Consider the following 25,968-nt stretch of genomic DNA (forward strand, 5'->3'; position numbering starts at 1 on the left):
TTCACTGTCACCTTCATTTCTGCCATTTCACCATCCATTTTCCCCTAAACCACACACACACACACACACACACACACACACACACACTCAGATTCTCCACCAGCATTTGCTTTACAGACAGAAATACTCAGCGTAGAAGTCATATTTGGTGTTTTATCAGTGATGGAGAGACTGACAGGTCACTTCTTGATGTTTTGACACTATTAGATCCGGATTCTCCATGCTAGCTCAGTTAAAGACCTCTGTGTGCCTACAACAAACAAAGCCTTATTTTGGGAGCATGTCAGGGTTTAGTTTCAGTGCATCTTCTGTAGATCTGTCCATTCATTCATGAGATTGACAATCACAGTCAAGACTGAACACACGTTACATTGGGAAATGAAGTGTTGGTGTTCGACTCTCAGGCCAGAAACATACTTTACTGAAGTGTGCAGATGTGAATGTTCAACTAACACTGCAAGTGTGCTGTTAATGGGTTCGTTTTTGTGTTACTGGGTGTTTAGAGTCGGCGTGAAACTGAAGTTACGATCGTATTTTCTCCTCTATTGTGACGTACACTTCCGTTCAAATGTTTGGGATCGGTAAGATTTTCAAAAACAAGTCTCTCATGCTCACCAAGACTGCAGTTATTTGATTTAAAAAAAACGTAATAATAGAAATCAACACTTATCGAGCAAGGATGCATTAAACTGATCAAAAGTTACAGTAAGGACATTTATAATGTTAACAATAGATTCCATCTCAAATAAATGAAATTGAACTCTCTATTCATCAAAGAATCCTGTTTTCAACATTAATAATAATAATAAATGTTTTTTGAGCATCAAATCCTCATATTAGAGTGATTCCTGAAGGATCATGTGACACTGAAGACTGGAGTAATGATGCTGAACATTCAGCTTTGATCACAGGATATAAATTACACTTTACTGTATATTCACATAGAAAACAGTTCTTTTAAATTGTAAAAATATTTAACAATATTATTATTTTTTTATAATGTAATAAATGATTTTATAATTCTTTTAAAAACATTAAAAAATCTTACTGATGCAAAACTTTTGAACAGCAGTGTACATCAAAGTGAAATGGCTTCTTGAGCGAGAAATAAAATATTGGGACTTCATGTTTTTTTTTTGTCCATTGGAAATTGATTGGAATGTTGTCGCTTAAAGCGAAGTTATTTTGTTAAAATATTACAAGGCACAATAAACACTGCAAATATTCCATGAAAAATTGTCATTTTGAAATACGTATAGTAAATTACGCTTATGTTCGTTATATGGCTATAACGAAAACTCAATGGCGCATTAAATACGAGTTGGTGTCGCTGGAAGCGTTTGCGTTTGCAATGTTTTTTGCGTGGATCTGTTCAGTCTAACTGTAATTCTCGGCTCTCGGAATGAAACCAAACCAAAACGACAGGAAAATCTGAATGGTTTCTTAGCGATCCGAACACATTCAGTCTCAGACAGACGGTCCGAGAGAACGCTCCTGGAATCAGGTGCCTTATTATCCACATAACTTTCACTCAAAAGCATGATTGTTACATTACATATGCAGTTTTCTTTTACTATTAGGTAAAATTATGGCTTTTTCCAGCAAGAAATAGTCAGTGTTGTGATTTATAAATAGTAATTTTCATTTTATATCACTGATTTGATGCGTTCATTACTTGGTTGCAGGTGTTTTCAAGGAATGAATGATAATTAATGTAAATTTGGGATGAGCTGGTTGTAAAAGCGGCACTTTTATCATGCTGTTCTGGATACGGTACTCGTCTGTTTGAGACGTGTTCACCACTGACTCTGGTTTGTCCAGGTTTTCTCTTCAGAATTGGCATCATTTACTCGCCCTCGTGTAATTCCAAGTTTTCTTCTGTGAAACACAAAAACAAGATGTTTATTTTTTGTCATTTTAACCCAGACAGCAACATAGTGTTGGCCTAGATCCGGCCCACATCCGGTGGATTCCGCGTGGGCCAGATGTGGGCTAGATGTGGGCCAGATGCGGGCCAGATGTGGGCCAGATGTGGGCTAGATGTGGGCCAGATGCGGGCCAGATGTGGGCTAGATGTGGGCTAGATGTGGGCCAGATGCGGGCCAGATGCGGGCCAGATGCGGGCTAGATGCGGGCCAGATGCGCAACGAAAGTGGGCGGTGATTTATCCTGCCAAATATAGTGCACGAGTTTATGATACTTATATGCTTCTTTTGTTTGTCCTTTTTGGTATTTGGCTTATCAGTCACTGTCCACTTTCTCTGTGCGGTAAAAATATAATCTGTTGTGTTTCATGGGAGAACAAAAAATAATACAAGAGGGTGAGTAAAACTATCACTGATCTTCTAAATTTGGTGAATTACTCCTAAAATAGTTCAATTCTCCCAGAAAGAAAAGCATTAAAGCTGTTGAACGTGGTCAAGAACAAACTTTCCCCAACACTCTTCATCAATGTTTTATTTTCGATCAGTTTTGAAGTGAAATCGGTGGTGGATCACGGTTTTGGATCTCCAAGAACCCATCGTGACTTTCCCAGATCACGAAACACATCTCACAGGCTTAGAAACACATGAAAAGCTCAAGAGCGTAATGTATGATTTTGCGTTGTTTGATTCAGTCGGTGTACAGCTGATTTTGGTCTGTACCGTCTCATACGTGTTGATCTCTCTTTTTTTTTCCCCTTGAATGTTCATTACACATTTATTTTGTGCATTGTATGTAGTAAATAAGATGTTTTGGAAAAAAAAATCACAAATAAACAGCTGTATATACTGATGCATAACCTGTGAGTCTGTCTATCAATGAAACATCCTGACAGGAGAGAGAGAGCTCAATGCAGAACATGCTTTTCTTACTCAGTGTTTCTGTCTTGTTTCCAGTCTGAATATCAAATATTTCTTAAATCAAGATGCATTTACTAGATGAGTGAAATGATATAAGATATTAAGTCTTGTTTTCTGGAGGAATTAATCAAAATTATGTGAGTTGATGCTTAAAACAAGCAAAATGATCTGCCAATGGGGTCAGAAAAATAATCTTAATTCACACAGAAACAACATTATTTTTCTCCCCATTGGCAGATCATTTTGCTTGTTTTAAGCATCAACTCACTTCATTTTGATTAATTCCTCCAGAAAACAAGATTTAATATCTTATATAATTTCACTCATCTAGTAAATGCATCTTGATTTAAGAGTTTTTTGATATTCAGACTGGAAACAAGACAGAAACACTGAGTAAGAAAAGCAGTTCTTGCAGTGTTCAACACAAACTACCTTTACTTAAAGGAATGACGGACTGAAGAATATGTGCCCGGATGGATCTCCACGTCAGGAATATCCGATATATCGGATCCGATCCCGGACGCCGAAGATACAAGTCTTCTATCTGAGAACACCTGGGAAGAGCAGAAGCAGGAGAAGGGATGATGATAAAAAAGATTGAATAATCTTAATTGCAAATGTTTCAGTGCTCAGACTTATGAATAACATTAAATCATATTAAGAACATGTATGGATGCTCTCTTAAAGTAACACACAGGTTGAGATTCCTGAGATTCTTCAATATGTTTCCATGACCATTTATTTTTATATATATATATATATATATATATGTGTGTGTGTGTGTGATCAATGATGAGTTTTAAGGGATGAAATGATTAACTACAGGGGAACTTTAATAATAATAAAGTCTTGTTGCTCTTAAACTTGCTCTTAAAGTCAGTCTCTTGCCGCCACCTACTGGCGTAACTATGTCATTCTAATTTCTCAATACCGAGTAAGCCAACATTATAATATTAAATATATTGAACAATAACAGCCATAAACTTTGTATTTAATATATATTATTAAATAAGCTGTATTCTGAATATCTTATACCTGTTATTTGAGTAAAAAGGAAAAAAGCTGTTTTTGTGCAAACAAGTCAGACTGCAATATTGTAATTATTTACAATGAAATGCTTTACATTTTACAAATGAAATCCATTGTTTTCTTCTGTTATGACACAATTTTAATAAGAATTCTATATTAAGTTTATGCCTCCTTTCTATTGGCTATTTCTATTGTTAATGTTCCCACAATTAAAGTTGTCGCAGTCATGCGTGTGTGCTGTACTTCATATGTAGCCTACCATTTTGTTTTGATAATATATATATATATTTTTTTTTGTTTAGAATTTGAATGAATGAATAAAGATATTGTTTGATATTGAAAGTAAATTTCATTTTACAGTATCTGTACAAACATACAGTATATATATTTAAAAATTAACAAAACACTATACTTCCGAATAGGGCTTAATGTTTTCTCGAAGACTGTTAAATGTCATGCTTAATTGTGTGCAAATGATCCACTTTTCCTGTAGCTTTCGTTCCAACTATGTTTCCAGGTTAATTCCATTAAAATTCTTCAGCAAAAAAAGCTCTGAGTAGGCCTACTAAAAAGCTGGAAAGAGACTGTGTCCATTATAATTTCAATAAATTATGTATCCCATGAAACATTACAAACTGCAATCTACTAAAAAACAATGATATAATATACAAATGTTGACTTCCAGTCATGTATTTGTAATACGATTAAAAAAATGCAAATATAGCCTACAAGTAGTTTAAGGAGACTGACTCGATTGTGTTGCCATTATTTGTAAAAGCAAATTTACAGATTGGCGATATCCAGCCATAATTAGTGGAGGTGAAGTTCTTCATCGGGAATTTGGTTATTAAACACGTGACTTGTGTTTTGGTTACTAAACACGTGACTCAGCGCCCAAGGTCTGTATTCAAAGTTTTATATGATATTATTAAAAGTTTCTCTATGGTGAACATTTTCGAAACTTTATTTGAAAGCATGTTTTATGAGACGTTTCAGAATTTATCAGTGTCATGTTATTACCTTTTAAGTCATTACGATTTAATAAATTCTGTCAGAATTCCTGGAAAAAAAAACGCGCTTTCTTGTTAGATATCCGCTGTCAAACTATATTTACTCAAAATGTCACTGTCGTTATTCATATGTTATTTTGATGAGTTTTTAAAAGTCATTAATTCAGTTTACCTCAGAAAAACGTTACTGGAAAAAGGCGCCAATGAAAACCGCGCTTTCTTGTCAGAATATTATATCAAACGACATTTTCTCAGAGTGTCTGTCTCGTTATTTTGATTACTTTTTAATAATCAATAATACAGTTTATTAACCTCAGAAAATCCTGTCAGACCATAGTGTCAGACGTGACTAAAAAATTGCGCCACCGAAAACCGCATTGTTATCTGTTGTTAAACGATATTCTCACCGTATATCACTGTGTCGTTACTGTCATACTTAAAATGTATTAATATAATTTGCTTTGAAGTAAGAAGTGCCCTAGCTATATTTTGAACAACAAATTGTTTGTTTTCTCAACCAGCACAGCAGATGGCGCTAATATACCGCTAGAACAAAAACTGAGGAAGAAGAACTCACAGTTTTAACAGCCGGTGAGTGTTTAATGTGCTTTTTACATCCATTATGTTATTAACTTATTTGTTTTTCTCCATTTGGTTTTTTAATGACTATTTTCCCCACTGTTTTGAGCCGAACGCTGTAAAATACTCATTGTTCAAAATGTTTAATTTCTGAGATATTCAATGTAAATATGATTATGAACGATATTATATGATCTATTGTAAATATAATACCTTATATTATTTAGAAACATTTTAACACAATTTTGTAATCTGAGAATTTCTTTATTATTATCAACAAGATAAATAATTATATATATATATATTTTTTTTTTTTTTTTTTAGTAGATGGGCAACAATTTACTAGAATTTGTGTCTTCTAGAATTAGGCTTCTATGACAAAATTAAACTAACATAACAACATAAACTAAAAATGAGTGATGTAAAATTAAACATTAAAGCATTTATTAATTAGCCTAATAATTAGTAAAAGTCTACTTTGCTAACAGTGCATTAACAAGTGTTAATGGAGACAACTTTTGATTTTAATAATGTATTTGTAAATGTAGTAAATGCAAACTGTTAATAAATGCTTTAGAATTATTGTTAGTTCATGTTAAATAATATATATATATATATAAATAAAGAAGAAACCTTATTGTAAAGTGTTACCTCTGGACACACCCCCTACCGCTGATTGGCTCACTCTCCCTCCTCCCCATCATGGGTGGACACGCCCCTACCACTGATTGGCTCACTCTCCCTCCTCCCCATCATGGGTGGACACACCCCCTACTGCTGATTGGCTCACTCTCCCTCCTCCCCATCATGGGTGGACACTCCCCCTACCGCTGATTGGCTCACTCTCCCTCCTCCCCATCATGGGTGGACATGCACCTACCACTGATTGGCTCACTCTCCCTCCTCCCCATCATGGGTGGACACACCCCCTACTGCTGATTGGCTCACTCTCCCTCCTCCCCATCATGAGTGGACACGCCCCCTACTGCTGATTGGCTCACTCTCCTCCCCCATCATGAGTGGACACACCCCCTACTGCTGATTGGCTCACGCTCTCCTCCCCCATCATGAGTGGACACGCCCCCTACTGCTGATTGGCTCACTCTCTCCTCCCCCATCATGAGTGGACACACCCCCTACTGCTGATTGGCTCACTCTCCTCCCCCATCATGGGTGGACACACCCCTTTCTTCTGATTGGCTCTCCTCCCCCATCATGAGTTGACACACCCCTTTCTTCTGATTGGCTCTCCTCCCCCATCATGAGTTGACACACCCCTTTCTTCTGATTGGCTCTCCTCCCCCATCATGAGTTGACACACCCCTTTCTTCTGATCGGCTCATTTCTCTTCCCCCATCATGAGTGGACACAGCCCTTTCTTCTTATTGGCTCACTCTCTCTCCTCCCCCATCATGAGTTGACACACCCCTTTCTTCTGATTGGCTCTCCTCCCCCATCATGAGTGGACACGCCCCTTTCTTCTGATTGGCTCTCCTCCCCCATCATGAGTTGACACACCCCTTTCTTCTGATTGGCTCTCCTCCCCCATCATGAGTTGACACACCCCTTTCTTCTGATTGGCTCTCCTCCCCCATCATGAGTTGACACACCCCTTTCTTCTGATTGGCTCTCCTCCCCCATCATGAGTGGACACGCCTCTACTGTATAAATGTTAATTATACATAAAAAAAAAAACATTTTAAATTTATTGCAAAATATGCATATATACATAAATATTTCAGTATTTTGAGAGCATAGAGATAGATTACCTCATTCGCAGTGCTTCATGGGAGTGGGCGGAGCTATCAAGAACTTTTGGCAAGTTTTGCTTGTTTCTACTCTGATTGGTGGAGTTTTCTGCACAGCATCATGGGTAATGTAGTTTTTCACCACGAATTCTGCTTGTTAAACACGGTTGTTTAAAAACTAAGTTGAAGTAATGTGAGCTGACGGATTCAACATTAGCAAATACCCTCGATTAACGACCTTGTAGCTCACAGTTTATAAGTTATCATTAAAAATAAATTTCCCTACGGAGAAAATGAATGTTTTTACTTAGTTTTTCGACTGTTGCATCTTCCAAACAAGTCCATTGAAGTGTGCTGATTTTACATGAAATTATGAGAAATAACATTTTTGATGAATGCATTCTTTGCTGGAATTATATGTCTTTTTAATGACAGTTTGTGGATATTTTTAAATAAAAAAAATGAAAATATATTTTAATAAATCTTCAATATACTCAAATTCGATCAATGCAAAATTATTATGGTGCTCATTTATATATAGATGTGTGTGTGTGTGTCTGTGTATATATATCATTTATTAAAAAAAAACAGTGTATGGCAAAATTTATTTATTTTATGAATAATTTATTTTCAAATACCGTACAGTTTAAGGCACTTTAAAGGAACAATTTCACTGTCATTATACTTGAGTAAACTAAATTAGAGCCTTATAGTTAATAAACACATATTTAGATGCTTGTTCCACAATATTAATAAGATATACTTTTGCTGGGTTTGTTTTTATTCGGATCTTGACTTTAAATGCGGCCGGTCTTGTGACGTGACGTCATCACGGCACAGCTGACAGTGATGAAGCGCAAACGGAGTGTGTAGTCTGAGAGAAACAGCTGCAAACCTCAGTGAAATCCAGTGTGTTTTTGGACTTCACACATCCCGGTAACGCGTGCGTTAAACACACACACACACACACGCGCGCGTTTGAGCGACTGTGGCGCGTGCGCAACGCGTCAAACGCAAGTTTTATTCCACTTCTGAGTTTGTGTCAGGATATCTGTGTTATCTGAACACGTTTGCTCTTTTATATTCGTTGTTATTATTATTATTATTATTATATTTTTCAAACACCTTTTCTTCTTCTTCTGGGTTTGAGTTTTCTGCGTTTGTTTTTATCGGATCTTTCCCTTTAAATGCGGCCGGTCTTGCGATATGACATCAGCACTGCACAGCTGACCGTAATGAAGCGCATCTGAGCGTCTAGTCTGAGAGAAACACCAGCAAATCCCGTGTTTTTGGACTTCACACACCCCGGTAACGCCTGCGTTACACACACATGTGTTTGAGCGACTGTGCAACGCGTCAAACGCCAGTTTATTCCACTTCTCTGAGTTTGTGTCAGGTTATCTGAGCAAGTCTGTGCTTTTAGTCTGTTCTGTTTATTGTTGTTTTTTAGAGAAAGTGCGTCAGTTATTACAAACTCACTGCCAGGTCCTGTCACACACACATATACACACACACACACGTGTTTGAATGACGCCAGTTTTATTCCACTTCTCTGAGTTTGTGTCAGGAAATCTGTGTTTTCTGAGCAAATTTGCCCTTTTTTTGTGTGTGTTGTTTTTAGAGAAAGTGCGTCAGTTATTATGATCACCTCAAGCCCGATGGAGAGCCGCGCGTCCACGGTGCGCGCGTCCAGGCGGAGCGGCGCGGGCGCGTCCCCGTCTACAATTAGCCCGACGCGCATCACGCGCCTGCAGGAGAAAGAGGACTTGCGGCATTTGAACGACCGACTCGCGAATTACATCGAGCGGGTCCGACAGCTGGAGAATGACAAGTCATCCATGCAGATCCTGCTGGAGGAGAAGGAGGAGAGCGCGCGCAGGGAGATCGGGAACGTGCGCCGCCTGTACGAGACCGAGCTCTCGGACGCGCGCAAGAGTCTTGACGTAATCGCGAACGAGCGCGCGAGACTTCAGATCGAGTTCACGCAGTTACAGGAGGAGCATCACACACTTACTGCCAGGTGCTGTCTCTCTCTCTCTCACACACACACACACACACACACACACACACCCAGGAGGACCATCACACACTTACTGCCAGGTGCTCTCTCTCTCACACACACACACACACACACACACACACACACACACACACACAGGAGGACCATCACACACTTACTGCCAGGTGCTGTCTCACACACACACACACACACACACACACACACACACACACACACACACACACACACACACAAGAGGCCCACCACACACTTACTGCCAGGTGCTGACACACACACACACACACACACACACACACACACACACACACACACACACACACACACACACACACAGACACAGACAGACAGACAGACATATATATATATATATTTTTTTTTATGTATTTATTTATTTAAAATATATGAACATATACACACACTATGTAAACACATTTTTTTATGTTAGATGTGATTAATCTATTTGACAGCCCTAATTTAAGCATCATCCAGAATAAGTACAAGCTATAACTGGGAAAGATTAAGAAATAGTGAAATTTTATATTATTATTATTTTTACTGACCTTCACACACTTTTACCAACTGGTTGTCTGTTGTTTAATATTGGGGCCACTGATAAAATGAGCCATGGCTGATATCTTAAGCAAGATATAAATAGACTCACTTGTCAAAAAAAAATGTTGGGGGGTTTATAATCAGGGTTTGATTGCAATGAACTTTTTCACTTGCCGGCCAATTTGGCTACTAAATTTTCAAGTTACTCGCCATTCAGAGCTTCTACTAGCCAGACAAGAAAAGAAATGACCCAGATTAACTACGTCACAGCTTATATAAAATAAAATTTGTATTTCATGAATTTCTTATTAAAACAAAACCCTGTCGTCCAGCATCTCCTCTTCCTCTTTCATCCTCATCACCAATAATGTGTTTTAGGTGGACAGATCGATACAGCAACGTGTAGGATGTTGGAAAATAAGTCTTTTCTGTTCACCAAATGCTTTTTAATCTTAGCTATTGCTTCAATGCAAATGAACAAGCGCGCCGTTATTTGTTGTGTAGTGACGTGTGTGTTCAAGTAAGCAGATATGAGCAGATTCTGCACAATACACTGTATTTAATATATCATGATGACTCACGAGTATTTGCGCTAAATATGCACAGATTTGTCTTACACTGTGGTGTCAATGTTAACACGCCTTAATCTAATCTAATCTAAAGTGTGTTCTCTTGTGTCTCAGGAATAATAAGAAAGAGTGTGAACTGAACACGGCTGTCGGACACTGGAGGAATCTTGAAGCCGCGCTGAACTCTAAAGAGGCGGATTATGCAAATTTACTGGCCACCAACCGCAGACTGGAGAATGAAATTTCCAATCTCAAGACTCAGGTGGCTAATGTGAGTACAAAACATGCATGAAACTAACGGGAAAGACTGAAGGTATTTGGGTATTACACTCATGATGGGGGAGGAGAGTGAACCAATTAGCAGAAGGGGCGTGTCCTCTATTGATGAGGGAGGAGAGAGTGAGCCAATCAGCAGTAGGGGGCGTGTCCACTCATTATGGGGAGGAGGGAGAGTGAGCCAATCAGCTGTAGGGGGCGTGTCCACTCATTATGGGGAGGAGGGAGAGTGAGCCAATCAGCAGTAGGGGGCGTGTCCACTCATGATGGGGCAGAGAGAGTGAGCCAATCAGCATTAGGGGATGTGTCCACTCATGATGGGGGAGGAGAGAGTGAGACAAACAGCAGAAGGGGGCGTGTCCACTCATGATGGGGGCAGAGAGAGTGAGTCAATCAGCATTAGGGGGCGTGTCCACTCATGATGGGGGAGGAGAGAGTGAGCCAATCAGCAGTAGGGGGCGTGTCCACTCATGATGGGGGAAGAGAAAGTGAGCCAATCAGCAGTAGGGGGCGTGTTCTCTTATGATGAGGGAGGAGAGAGTGAGCCAATCAGCAGTAGGGGGCGTGTTCTCTTATGATGAGGGAGGAGAGAGTAAGCCAATCAGCAGTAGGGGGCATTTCCTCTAATGATGAGGGAGGAGAGAGTGAGCCAATCAGCAGTAGGGGGCGTGTCCACTCATGATGGGGGGAGAGAGAGTGAGCCAATCAGCAGTAGGGGGCGTGTCCACTCATGATGGGGGGAGAGAGAGAGTGAGCCAATCAGCATTAGGGGGAGTGTCCACTCATGATGGGGGAGGAGAGAGAGCCAATCAGCTGTAGGGGGCATGTCCACTCATGATGGGGGGAGAGAGAGTGGGCCAATCAGAAGAAAGGGGTGTGTCCACTCATGATGGGGCGGAGAGAGAGTGAGCAAGAGGGAGATTTGAAAGACTGTAGAAAGAGAAATGGCTGAGAGACATTACAAAAGAGAAAAGAGGAATACTATCTTCACTTCATTTCTTTTGAAGCATTATTTTGCTTCATTTCAGTTTTGATAAAGAGACTCTATCCACTCTTGCATTGCGTGTTCGTGGATTTTGGGGGCGGGGCATGTCTGTTTTGGTTGATTTCAAATATCCACAGTGAAATCGCTTACTACACCTTGAACTCGATTAGTGTCAGTTTAAACGTTTCTTCTGCCTTACAGCTGGAAGCGGCGCTGCAGAACGTCAAGACCCAGTTGAACTCTGAGATGCTGCGTCGAGTTGATGCTGAAAACCAGATCCAAACCCTGCAGGAGCAGCTGGACTTCCAGAGGCATCTCAGCGAACAGGTTCTGTTGTGTTATCAAAAACACTGATGTTTCATTCATTAGCCGCGTTTCCATTACCCTTCAAATTACCTAAATTGAAATTGCGAATTGAAAATATGCCCAATGGAAACGCGTCAATTTCACAAAAACTCCCATTTATCGCAAAAAAAAGTCTTTACGCTCACATGAGGGGTTTTTCAGGCAATTCAGAAAAACTGCAATGGAAACAGTTCACAGGTCACCTGACGTAGATGATGCGGTATGTTTGGACGAGACAGAGTTCTTCATTAAACTCATAAAAGACAAAAGAATTACAGGAATACTGGATTTTAAACCTCAAAGAAACACCACAATCAAGACCTCGGAGCAGATCTGAGTGAGAAACACTTTTTACGAGTAGAAGGGTCTTTCCTTGCCATTAATGCTTGGATTTACGCCTTCGATTAAAAATGTCTAGTGCGGTGGCTGCGATATACGTAACATCCATCGGTATGATTTTTTGGAAGGACTTATCGCGAGAGGAAAAAAATGTCGTTGTAGTCGGTTAATGGAAACGCCGTCATTTCGCCAATAGTTTTTATCGACATTTAGAAAAAATCTCAAAAGTTTTGCGCACATCTGTAATGGAAACGCGCCTATTGATAGATTTTATTGACTGACTGACAAGCCGTTTTTTTGTATATATTTGGTGTTCGTTACTATTCAGGGGTGCGTTTCTCAAAAAGAGTGCGCGTGTGTGAACGAGCTCTAGGGCCCTATTTTAACGATCTGAAACGCAAGTGTCAAAGCGCAAAGCGCAAGTAACTTTGTGGGCGGGTCTTGGCGCTGTTGCTATTTTCCCGGCGGGATAAATGACTCTTGCGCCAGGCGCAAATCTAAAATGGGTTGGTCTGAAGTAGCTTCATTATTCATAGGTGTGGTTTGGGCGTAACGTGAAATAAACCAATCAGAGCGTCATCTCACATTCCCTTTAAGAGCAGGCGCGCTTGTTCTAAAGCGGATTCCTATTATAACGGCGGATTTGCCAGACGCGCGCCAGGAGCGGTTCACAGCCGAGGAGACTGACGTTCTCGTCAGGGAGGTTGGGGATGGAGAAACCCACCCAAATTAACTTTGGTTAAAAAGGTGTATGATAATTTGGGTAAATGTGTAAGCTAGATGTATGCTTTTATAATAAATTGTCTATCTATCTATCTATCTATCTATCGTAATAATGTATCATTTGCAAAAATGAAAACTGCTGCTTCTGTGTAGATGAGAGAATCAAAGTGTATGCGCGTTGTGCACACGCTACATTGATTATGGCCAAGCATGCGCCCTTAAAATAGCATATGAATAACATGCGCAACGCGCCACTGACTTTAAACCATTTTTTCCTGGTTAGTGGCGCAACTGTTTTCTAAACCTGCAAAATAGCATGAAGGAACGTTTGCGCCTGAACACGCCTCCTTTTTTGCGCTGAACCGCCCAGGGAGCGCAAGTTCATTCCCTAGTTTAGCGACGTGCTTCTGTGGAGGGAAAAACGCGCTTTGCGCGGGTGCAAAATAGGAATGATACATGCGTCGGTGTACAAAGTCAATTGCGCTGGGTGCAAGATAGGGCCCCTAGTGTGTAAGTGTGCAAAATAACTGAGAAAAATTAGAAATAGTCCTCAGATGTCATGTCCGTAATTTATAGCGAAACATTTATCGTTAATTCGATCTCAAACAGATTCATTAAAAGTAGTTATTACTCCAAAATCTGTGTGACAACATTAACCAAAGTGGTTTAACGACCAAGTTGCAACACCGGTTTCGGGAAACAGTCGTGACTCGCTAGTTGATTCCTTCAACGACGCATCATACTATGATAGTGACGCAGTGAGTTACGTTACTTTTGCGTTTACTTTTTTTCCGGCTAGGCTTGCTGTTCTGGATGCAGGAGAAAGTTTAACACTTACATTACCAATAAAAACAAAAAAATCTATAGTCATTTTTGCTCATGGTTTAACTGAATCATCGAAGGCCAGAAGCAAGTATTATTGCTTTATTGCAAGGTCAATAAAGTGAGATTTAATGCATAAAAATTATGTTTTATTTAATATATTTAGTTAGTTTAGTTCACTGATTTCATTTATTTTGAGGAATATTGAATCTTTTTTTTGTGTGTGTAAGTGAGATGTGTAAATGCATGTTCACATTTAGTCTAGAACTGCAATAACCATCATGTTTACACACACACACACGCCTCTGCACTTCGATTGTCTCAACATGGAGACAGTAGAGCTGTCAGTTAATGAGAAAACGAAGTAACTTGCGTTACTTATTTGAAAAAGCATTACGTTACTTTACTAGTTACTTGAAAAAGTAATCTGATTACATAACTCAAGTTACTTTTAATGAGTTTCGCACAACTCTGGTTACACCGTTGTACAGGAAACACACCCCAGGTTGGTTGTTGTTGTACATTTATCGTCTTAGCAACTAAGAATAACAAAGCGAGACGTTGCTTCGATTTAGACGTTTAATGAAAAAAAAACAAGAGTAAATACAGCGTGTGCTTGTTCAGCAAATCCTTCACAAGATGGCTGTAGCCAAATCCCCCCAACCATCAACAAACCTTCACGTGAATCACGTGACTTTCACCATTGCTCAATGCATCTTGGGGAATGAAGTCAATTCACAAATCATAATGACACATAGTTTTTAACCACATATGTATCTGACACATGAACTGTTAATCTTAGTGTTGTGTATTAACTGTCGGTATTAATGTTAACTTATTCATTTTAACTTATTAATCTTAACTTTCGTAACTATTCTTTTAAATAGTCTTCTAACAAATAATCAACATTTTTGCGTGGAATTGCCCATTCTCAACAGTTGTAATGTCGATCACCTCACTGTGTGTGTGTGTGTGTGTGTTCAGGAGGTGCGTGAGATGCGCAGTCGTCACGAGAGCCGGTTGATGGAGCTCGACACCGGCAGACAGAAGGAGTTTGAAGGTAAATTAGCTGAAGCCATGAAGCAGCTCCGAGAAGAACATGAAGCTCAAATCCAGCAGTACAAAGAGGAGCTGGAGAAAACCTTCGCTGCGAAGGTAAAACACACCGCACGTTTGCTCTGCCCAGAGTTGTTGTTGTTGTTGTTGACTTTTTTAGAAAATGGTCATGCAAAACTAGTGTATTTCATTCATATATTTTATTTATTAATATTCCTTATACAAGTAATATTTATAAATAATTGATATGAGTAAAATTAATATATGTAATGTATATAAAATATGTAAATATATTTACAAATTATATATATATAATATCTTATTCATAGCCTATAATTTATATATAAATACTACATAGATGACAAATTGTTTTATATATATATATATATATATATATAATTATTTTTATTTATTTATTTTTTTTATAAAAAATACTAGAATTATAAAGCATTTGTATATATGAAGAGTTCACATGCAAAAGCCTTTAAGTGCCATCTGAAATTTTCTTCTAGAATGATCATTTTATGAAGCTCGTATATTTAAGTTCAGTGATTTCACTTAAATGGCAATGAAAATTACCTATTAATCGCCATTAAAGTGAAATTATTGAACTTAAATAAACGAGCTTGATAAAAATGATCATTCTAGAAGAAAATTTCAGATGGCACTTAGAGGCTTTTGCATCTGAACTCTTCATATATATGCACATATATAGATATGTATATGTGTGTAATTTATAAATTATTTTTTCATATTTTATTCATTTATATTCTTTATATACAAGTAATAATTATAAATAAATTAGTAAAACAATTATTAAAACACGCTGCCAGTCAGTAATGGCAATACATTTCTTCAGCTGTGGACATTATACAGTATTTGACGAACAAGAAAGCAGCTTTGAGCAACAGCCAATGAAACTGTAGAAGACTGCAAGAGCAAGACATGAACTCTGAATTAAAAACAGGCTTTTCATCCTTCCTGGGCAGAATAGAAAAGACACAAATCTCCCCAAGTCTTCAAATGTTGGTAGTGTTCAGTTATGATACTGTAAACCGAGAAAACCGACTGTAGATGAAGCCGGTTTACACTTGTGTCCACTATTGCTTTATTAATGCATTTCAGAATGCACAAAAATCAGTGTGTTTTCATGCATTAAAGACAGTAAATCAGCGTGAGGATTTTACAGCAGTGAGAAGTGAAGTCTGCAGGAGAAGTGTAGTTCAGGGATTTGAGCGAAAGGAAGAGACGGTAACCTGGACACACACGAAACGCTTGATTTCAACGCATCGGTCTTTCATGGTACCTCAGTAATCATGTGTTCGAGAGCGAAACATTCTCTGTGTGCTCGTTGGTTTGCGGTAATGGTGTTATGGGTTTATCTCTTGCAGTTGGAGAACGCGAAGCAGACGGCGGTGAAAAACAGTGACTTCGCTTCATCAACGAGAGAAGAGCTGGCGGGAACTAAAATGCGTTTGGAGTCTCAGTCGCTGCAAATCAACAACCTGCACAAAAAGGTAGAGATTTAAAGGTTTTGCTACATTACCATTCAAAAGTTTGGGGTTAGTATGATTTGAAAAAAAAAGAAATTAATACTTTCATTCATCAAGGACACCTTGCATTCGGACTTAATGGGATAGTTCTCCCAAAAATGAAAATTAGCCCATGATTTACTCATCCTCAAGCCATCCTAGCCATTCTTCTTTCAGACGAATCATACTGAGTTATATTAAAAAAATGTCCTGGCTCTTCCAAGCTTTATAATGGCAGTGAATGACTATTTCTGTTTTGAAGTCCATAAAAGTGCATTTATCCATGATAAAAGTGCATCTATCCATCATAAAAGTGCATCTGTCCGTCATAAAAGTGCATCTATCCATCATAAAAGTTCATTTATCCATGATACAAGTGCATCTATCCATCATGGAAGTGCATCTATCCCTCATAAAAGTGCATCTATCCATCATAAAAGTGCATCTATCCATCATGAAAGTGCATCTATCCCTCATAAAAGTGCATATATCCCTCATAAAAGTGCATATATCCCTCATAAAAGTGCATCTATCCATCATGAAAATGCATCTATCCCTCATAAAAGTGCATCTATCCCTCATAAAAGTGCATCTATCCCTCATAAAAGTGCATCTATCCATCATGAAAGTGCATCTATCCCTCATAAAAGTGCATCTATCCATCATGAAAATGCATCTATCCCTCATAAAAGTGCATCTATCCCTCATAAAAGTGCATCTATCCCTCATAAAAGTGCATATATCCATCATGAAAGTGCATCTATCCATCATGAAAATGCATCTATCCCTCATGAAAGTGCATCTATCCCTCATGAAAGTGCATCTATCCCTCATAAGTGCATCTATCCATCATGAAAGTGCATCTATCCATCATGAAAGTGCATCTATCCATGATAAAAGTGCATCTATCCATGATAAAAGTGCATCTATCCATCATGAAAGTGCATCTATCCATGATAAAAGTGCATCTATCATGATAAAAGTGCATCTTTCATCATAAAAGTGCATCTATCCCTCATAAAAGTGCATCTATCCCTCATAAAAGTGCATCTATCCATCATGAAAGTGCATCTATCCATCATGAAAGTGCGTCTATCCATGATAAAAGTGCATCTATCCATGATAAAAGTGCATCTATCCATGATAAAAGTGCATCTATCCCTCATGAAAGTGCATCTATCCATGATGAAAGTGCATCTATCCCTCATGAAAGTGCATCTATCCCTCATGAAAGTGCATCTATCATCATGAAAGTGCATCTATTATTCATAAAAGATGATTATTTTCGTCCTACTAAGAGAAACAATGTGAATTTGAAGGAGGAACATGAATCATGACAAATCAGAAATCACTGGTCACAGATCAGGCATTAGAATTAACAGTTTACTTGCATGTTGTGGCATTACTGTCGAGTCCATATCGTAAAAGTCTGTTTGCAAAGCCTGCGCCGAAATTGCGACTGATTTACCGTGGAGGGACTTTGAAGAGCCGTTTCATGCTCAAACAGCAGCACTAAAGAAAGATGTAATAGAGCATAATATGGATGTCCATGATGTGTGTGTATCAGAACTCTGCGCTGGAGGCTCGTGTTCAGGAGCTGGAGCAGATGCTGGACCGCGAGAGACAGTCCAATCAGCACCGGCTCTCTCAGAAGGATCAAGAGATGGCGGATCTGAGACAGCAGATGCAGGAGCAACTGGAGGAATACCAGAACCTGCTGGACGTCAAGCTCATGCTGGATATGGAGATCAACGCTTACCGCAAGATGCTGGAGGGCGAGGAGAAACGGTGAGCTTATCCCCTACACTGCAAAAAATGCTCTTATTTTTGTCTTGTTTCCAGTCCAAATATCTAAAAATTCTTAAATCAAGATGCATTTACTAGATGAGTAAAATGATATAAGATATTATGTCCTGTTTTCCAGGGGAATTAATCAAAATGAAGTGAGTTGATGCTTAAAAAAAGCAAAATTATCTGCCAATGGGGTCAGAAAAATAATGTTAATTCAAACAGAAACAACATTATTTTTCTCCCCATTGGCAGATCATTTAGCTTGTTTAAAGCATCAACTCACTTCATTTTGACTGGAACATGATCTTTACTTAATATCCTAATGATTTTTGGCATAAAAGAAAAATGGATAAGTTTGACCCATACAATGCCACAAATATACCCGTGCAACTTTTATTTTTTATTTATTTAATCAGGGACAGTACACATTAATAGTATATAACAATGTGAAATGTGGCAGATTTAGCCAACACTGGCTAATTTTCATCCATTATCCCTTTTGCAGGTTGATGTTAAGACTTGGTTTTGTGATCCAGGGTCACATATTGGTTTTATTAGATTGTGTTTTCCTCCTCAGACTGAATCTGTCTCCGAGTCCGATCCAGCCGTCGACCGTCTCTCGGACGCGAGCTCAACCCGCGCGCAAGAGCTGGGGAAAGAAACGCAAACACGAGGGCTCGAGTTCAGGTCTCTCGCCCAACTACAAGCTTTCCCAGCATTCCTCCTCTCGCGGGAACGTGTCCATCGATGAGATCGACCCGCAAGGGCGCTTCATCAAACTCAAGAACACCTCCGACAAGGTACCAGGGTTTCTTAGAGGCGGCTTAGCCTATATCACAGGGTTTATTTCAGTGTCATTGATACACTAATCATTTGTTTTAGCTTCATATTTTCCATTTTTATTTATTTTAGATAGAATTTTTTTTGTCCCTTTTTAATGTGTATAGTTTTTATTAATGTTTTGAAAATATAAAAAATTGCGAAGCTCTTGATTTACTGGTCGATCTATGTTCCTGCTCTCTGAGCTCTGGGTCATGACCGAAAGGACAAGATCCCGGATACAGGCAGCCGAAATGAGCTTTCTCCGCAGGGTGGCTGGGCGATCCCTCACACCGTGTCCTAACCAGACGAGATGCGATAAGATTCCAGCGACAAATAATTTGTCTGTCCACACTAGACGCGACTGCGAGATGCGTTGAAATCAATCAAATCCCACAGCCAATCAGAACAGCGTGTGGGTGGAGTCAGCTAATCAGAACAGTGTGTGGGCAGAGTCAGCCAATCAGGACAGTGTGTGGGCGGAGTCAGCCAATCAGGACATTGTGGGGGCGGAGTCTGCCAATCAGAACACTGTGGGCGGAGTCAGCCAATCAAAACAGTGTGTGGGCGGAGTCAGCCTATCAGAACAGTGTGTGGGCGGAGTCAGCCAATCAGAACAGCGTGTGGGTGGAGTCAGCCAATCAGAACAGCGTGTGGGCGGAGTCTCGCAGCACCAGAGAGTAATCTTGACGGCACTCGCAAGAAAATGGATCAGTATCTACATAATCAAATTCACAAATTTTACACCATTTAAACATTATTCAAACACATAGGCTACTGAGTTACTAGAACAATCTTTGTCAAAGAATACACTTGTTTGTTCACAGTTTGAACGTTCTTGTTTCCATTTGTTTAATTTCAGGATCTGAGGTGAATTATCCACTGTTGCTTTTACAGCCTCAAAGCTGGAGCACTAAATGATATTCAGAGTCACATGACACACTTTTAACATTAAATAAAGCACATAAACAGTCCCTGAGATTATCATCGCCACACTTTGTGTTTGTTGTTCCAGCGCGACGTCGCAGAAAAATAGAAACCGTTTCTAGAATAGAATCGTCGCGTGTCGCCGTCGCGGCTGGATAGGACACACACTCTGATCAACATGGAGAAGAAGCTTTTATCTCGTGTAGTCGGGACACGGTGTTAGAGAGGGTGAGGAGCTCAGAGTAGAGCCGCTGCTCCTCCACATCGAGAGGACGCCTCCTGGACGCCTTCCCGGGAGCTGTTTCAGGAGGAGACCCTGCGGTGGGACGTGTTTCAGGATCAGGCTCTGGGAGGCTGGGTATTGAGGATCAGTGTGTGTGTGTGTGTGTGTGTGTGATCAGTGTGTGTGTGATTGTGTTTCAGGATCAGGCTCTGGGAGGCTGGGTGTTGAGGATCAGTGTGTGTGTGTGTGTATGTGTGTGTGATCAGTGTGTGTGTGATTGTGTTTCAGGATCAGGCTCTGGGAGGCTGGGTGTTGAGGATCAGTGTGTGTGTGTGTGTATGTGTGTGTGATCAGTGTGTGTGTGTGATTGTGTTTCAGGATCAGGCTCTGGGAGGCTGGGTGTTGAGGATCAGTGTGTGTGTGTGTGTGTGTGTGTGATCAGTGTGTGTGTGATTGTGTTTCAGGATCAGGCTCTGGGAGGCTGGGTGTTGAGGATCAGTGTGTGTGTGTGTGTGTATGTGTGTGTGATCAGTGTGTGTGTGATTGTGTTTCAGGATCAGGCTCTGGGAGGCTGGGTGTTGAGGATCAGTGTGTGTGTGTGTGTGTATGTGTGTGTGATCAGTGTGTGTGTGATTGTGTTTCAGGATCAGGCTCTGGGAGGCTGGGTGTTGAGGATCAGTGTGTGTGTGTGTGTATGTGTGTGTGATCAGTGTGTGTGTGATTGTGTTTCAGGATCAGGCTCTGGGAGGCTGGGTGTTGAGGATCAGTGTGTGTGTGTGTGTGTATGTGTGTGTGATCAGTGTGTGTGTGTGATTGTGTTTCAGGATCAGGCTCTGGGAGGCTGGGTGTTGAGGATCAGTGTGTGTGTGTGTGTGTGTGTATGTGTGTGTGATCAGTGTGTGTGTGATTGTGTTTCAGGATCAGGCTCTGGGAGGCTGGGTGTTGAGGATCAGTGTGTGTGTGTGTGTATGTGTGTGTGATCAGTGTGTGTGTGATTGTGTTTCAGGATCAGGCTCTGGGAGGCTGGGTGTTGAGGATCAGTGTGTGTGTGTGTGTATGTGTGTGTGATCAGTGTGTGTGTGTGATTGTGTTTCAGGATCAGGCTCTGGGAGGCTGGGTGTTGAGGATCAGTGTGTGTGTGTGTGTGTATGTGTGTGTGATCAGTGTGTGTGTGATTGTGTTTCAGGATTAGGCTCTGGGAGGCTGGGTGTTGAGGATCAGTGTGTGTGTGTGTGTATGTGTGTGTGATCAGTGTGTGTGTGTGATTGTGTTTCAGGATCAGGCTCTGGGAGGCTGGGTGTTGAGGATCAGTGTGTGTGTGTGTGTGTATGTGTGTGTGATCAGTGTGTGTGTGATTGTGTTTCAGGATTAGGCTCTGGGAGGCTGGGTGTTGAGGATCAGTGTGTGTGTGTGTGTGTGTATGTGTGTGTGATCAGTGTGTGTGTGATTGTGTTTCAGGATCAGGCTCTGGGAGGCTGGGTGTTGAGGATCAGTGTGTGTGTGTATGTGTGTGTGATCAGTGTGTGTGTGATTGTGTTTCAGGATCAGGCTCTGGGAGGCTGGGTGTTGAGGATCAGTGTGTGTGTGTGTGTATGTGTGTGTGATCAGTGTGTGTGTGATTGTGTTTCAGGATCAGGCTCTGGGAGGCTGGGTGTTGAGGATCAGTGTGTGTGTGTGTGTATGTGTGTGTGATCAGTGTGTGTGTGATTGTGTTTCAGGATCAGGCTCTGGGAGGCTGGGTGTTGAGGATCAGTGTGTGTGTGTATGTGTGTGTGATCAGTGTGTGTGTGATTGTGTTTCAGGATCAGGCTCTGGGAGGCTGGGTGTTGAGGAAGAGGGAAGCTGACGTGCAGGACATCGTCTTCCAGATCCCCTCGCCGTGTGTTCTGAACGCTGGACAGATGCTCACGGTAAACACAAGGCTGTGTGTGTGTGTGTGTGTGTGTGTGTGCGCTGAACGCTGGACAGATGCTCACGGTGATGCACTGAGTGTGAGCTGAGGGTTTCTCTCTCTGACTCTGCTGAAGTCTGTGTGTGTGTGTGTGTGTGTAGATCTGGGCTGCTGGTGCTGGGCTGGATCCCCCTGTGGGTGATTTGCTCCTGAGGACTCATGAGTCGTGGGGCCCGTTCGGGGACGTCCGAGTCTCGCTGATGAACACGCAGAACGAGGTGAGACACACTCGTCACCGAGAGTATCGGGGAATATCACAGTCATGGAGATTTCTTGTGATAAACCAAAATACGTCGGCCAGTAGGGGTGTAACGGTACATGTAATCGTCACGGTTCAGTGCATACACTGCAAAAAATGCTTTTCTTACTCAGTGTTTCTGTCTCGTTTCCAGTCCAAATATCTAAAAACTCTTAAATCAAGATGCATTTACTAGATGAATAAAATTACATAAGATATTATGTCCTGTTTTCTGGGGGAATTAATCAAAATTAAGTGAGTAAATAAAACAGACCCTTTACAGTCTCAAATGATGTCTTGCTCTTATCTGTATGACCATAAATGACTCATAAATGACGGAGTATTTTAAGTTGTTTTTCCACTGTTATATTGAGACTAAATCATTCAACATTGTGGCGATTTGTGTTGTGGAAGTCTCACTATAGTGAATATGTTTCCAGTTATACTCACCTCTCAAGTATGACAATATGAAAATGAATGTTTAAATGACAGCTGCTGTTGTGGTGTTGACGAGGTCGTGTGTGTGTGTGTGTGTGTGTGTGTGCAGGAGACTGCGGAGTATTGTCTGGTGTGTGTTCAGGGTAAAGCTGACGAGGATCCAGACTGTGATGAAAACATCACGGCCCGCGACATTCACCTGCGCCGACAGGTAAAACAGTCGAGCTCTAGTGAAACCTAGCGGCTTAATGTCGTAATTAATGACTAAATGTAATGTCGTCTGACATTATCGAATAGATTTCAGTCTGATACGCACTCATATCATTGTTCAGTAATATCAGACATCTTTCTATATGATTTTCTGATTTTTCAATAAGAGGAGCTCAAACTGTAGATGATGGCTCTCACATCTCCAACATCATGTTCTCAGCCAATGCATGAACTCATGAAATGTTTACTTTAATGCAATGCAAGTCATTTTGGAGCAACAGAGCAACAGATTTACATTGAAAGAAGGACCTGAACATCTTAGACCCCATCAACACCACAGAAACTACATGTCAACGCTGGCAACCAATCAGAACGCCCTAGCTACCAATACACCATAGCAGCAAACCGGAATCCGCTCAGGAATCCGCCACATAGCAACACCCTGGCAACCATCCAGATCACCATAGCAACCAAATACCAATGTACCTGACAGCCACTCAGAACACCACAGCAATGCCCTGGCAACCAATCAGAATGCCCTAGTACCAAATCACCATAGCAACAACCCGGAAACCAAATAGCAATGACCTGACACCCACTCAGAACACCATAGAAATGCCCTGGCAACAAATCAGAACACCCTAGCAACCAAAACACCATAGCAACAGTTCAGAAACCACATGACAACACTCTAGCAACCACCCAGATCACTATAGCAACCACCCAGATCACCATAGCAACCAAATAGCAATGCCCTGAAACCCACTCAGAACACCATAACAACAACCCGGAAACCGCTCAGAGCACCACATAGCAACACCCTGGCAACCACCCAGATCACCATAGCAACTAGCAATGACCCAGCAACAACTCGGAACACCCTTAAAACCACATGGCAACAGCCTGTCAACCAACCAGAACACAGTAGAAACCACATAGCAACACCTTGTCAACCATCCAATACACCACAGCAAAGACTTGGCAACCACTCAGAACACTCTAAAAAACCACATGGCAACAGCATATCAATCTACCAGAACATCATAGCAACCACATAAAACTCAGAACACTATAGAAACCACATAGCAACACCCTGGCAACCACCCAAAACACCATAGCAATGACCCAGCAACCGCTCAGAACACTTTAAATACCACATAGCAACATCTGAAATCTGTTGTTGTTTGTTTCTGCTTCACCTCTGTTTTGTAAAAGCCTAAAAGAAGAAAAAAGAAATGTTGTTCCCTCTCCTGATCCAGAAGCGTCTGTAGGTGAGATGGATCCAGTCGACCGTTTGTGCTTCGCTTTAGCAGTAACTGTGGCTTTGCATGTTTAATCATCATCATGATTGTAACACATTTTGATTTGAGCTTGCTTAGCTGTGAATTTTCTTTTTTTTATGCATGATTGCATTTTAATGAAATGCATAGTTTTAGTTCAGTATGACAAGGAATTACTCTCGCTTTTCCGAGACACGTTTCGACTCCTTGTTTTCGTTTGGTACCTTTATCACAGAAATTTATTTCTACATATTTACAGGACAAATTAACTGAACAGGCATCTGTTTTCTATCTAAGCTCAACCTTAGTTTATTTGTTAAAGTCTAAACTATCAATCAGACAACAACACCCTGGCAAACACCCAGATCACCATAGCAACCAAATAGCAATAACCTGACACCCACTCAGAAAACAATAACAATGCCCTGGCAACCAATCAAAACACCCTAGCAACCAAAAAACACCATAGCAACAACCCGGAAACCGCTCAGAGCACCACATAGCAACACCCTGGCAACCACCCAGATCACTATAGCAACCAAATAGCAATGACCTGACACCCACTCAGAACACCATAGCAATGCCCTGGCAACCAATTAAAACACTCTAGCAACCAAAACACCTTAGAAACAACATGGAAACCGCTCAGAGCACCACATAGCAACGCCCTGGCAACCAAATAGCAATGACCTGACACCCACTCAGAACAACATAGCAATGCCCTGGCAACTAATTAAAACACCCTAGCAACCAAAACACCTTAGCAACAACATGGAAACCACTCAGAGCACCACATAGCAACGCCCTGGCAACCAAATAGCAATGACCTGACACCCACTCAGAACACCATAGCAATGCCCTGGTAACCAATAAACTGAACAGGCATCTGTTTTAAATCTACGCTCAACCTTAGTTTACTTGTTAAGTCTAAACTATCTATCAGATGACAGAAGGCATGTAGTAGTTTTTTTTTTTCTTTTTTTCAGCAAGTTTTTAATCATGCTGATCATTTAGAGGCCTTTGCGTGTCAAATGTGATGCAGTAGCTTTGTAGGGTCAATCATGAGAGTTTATAAAGACATTCTCATGTGAATGATCAATCTGTGTCTGTTTCAGGGTCTGAGACACAATCAGGACGCCAGCTGTGCAGTCATGTGACTCTCATCGAGTGTGACGCCACACATCTGAAGACGCTCTCACTTGTCATATTTGATAAATGTTAAGAGCTGTAATTGGATTCATTTTATTCAAATAATAAAGTTTAAATAATTGTTAGATCATAATAAATTAAAAATAAATGCTTTTTGCAAATTCATGTTTAAAGCTTATTTTTTTGATGTCTTAAAATGCCTTAAATATCCTCTCCAAACACCATAGCAACCACAAAACGACACCCTGGCAACCACCAGGAACACCATAGCAATGACCCGGCAACCGCTCAGAACACCATAAAACCACATAGCAACAGCCTATCAACCAACCATAACACCATATCAACCATATACCGTAGCAACACCCTGGCAACCACCCAAATGACCCAGCAACCGGTCAGAACACCCTAAAAACCACATAGCAACAGCCTATCAATCAACCAGAACACCATATCAACCATATACCGTAGCAACACCCTGGCAACCACCCAAATGACCCAGCAACCGGTCAGA

General features: G+C 40.6%; 1 protein-coding gene across 11 annotated transcripts; it reads left to right on the forward strand.

Moving 5' to 3' along the window:
- Positions 1-4,751: 4,751 nt before the first annotated feature.
- lmnl3 (lamin L3) lies at positions 4,752-25,619 on the forward strand. Of its 11 annotated transcripts, XM_079848302.1 has the most exons (14): positions 8,166-8,517; positions 8,831-9,229; positions 10,465-10,621; positions 11,813-11,938; positions 14,825-14,995; positions 16,058-16,198; positions 16,288-16,413; positions 17,996-18,216; positions 18,797-19,019; positions 21,991-22,098; positions 22,241-22,357; positions 22,925-23,026; positions 24,241-24,296; positions 25,421-25,619. In XM_079848302.1, the coding sequence occupies exons 2-13, from the start codon at positions 8,850-8,852 to the stop codon at positions 24,277-24,279; spliced, it is 1,911 nt and encodes a 636-aa protein (XP_079704428.1). In that variant the 5' UTR covers positions 8,166-8,517; positions 8,831-8,849; the 3' UTR covers positions 24,280-24,296; positions 25,421-25,619. The 11 variants fall into 11 exon arrangements, with proteins under 11 accessions (XP_079704427.1, XP_079704424.1, XP_079704431.1 ...); XM_079848301.1 differs by lacking the exons at positions 8,166-8,517; positions 24,241-24,296 and adding an exon at positions 4,752-4,771; XM_079848298.1 differs by lacking the exons at positions 8,166-8,517; positions 16,058-16,198 and adding an exon at positions 4,926-5,473.
- Positions 25,620-25,968: the final 349 nt, after the last annotated feature.

This window comes from Squalius cephalus (assembly GCF_949319135.1).
Source record: "Squalius cephalus genome assembly, chromosome: 18".
NCBI classification, from domain to species: domain Eukaryota; kingdom Metazoa; phylum Chordata; class Actinopteri; order Cypriniformes; family Leuciscidae; genus Squalius; species Squalius cephalus.

Excerpts from the sequence above, each read along its gene's own strand:
- lmnl3 (XM_079848301.1), top strand. The coding sequence starts at position 8,850 with ATGATCACCTCAAGCCCGATGGAGAGCCGCGCGTCCACGGTGCGCGCG. Across the intron at positions 9,230-10,464 it reads CATCACACACTTACTGCCAG|GAATAATAAGAAAGAGTGTG; the intron begins GTGCTGTCTCTC and ends CTTGTGTCTCAG. Across the intron at positions 16,414-17,995 it reads TCAACAACCTGCACAAAAAG|AACTCTGCGCTGGAGGCTCG; the intron begins GTAGAGATTTAA and ends TGTGTGTATCAG.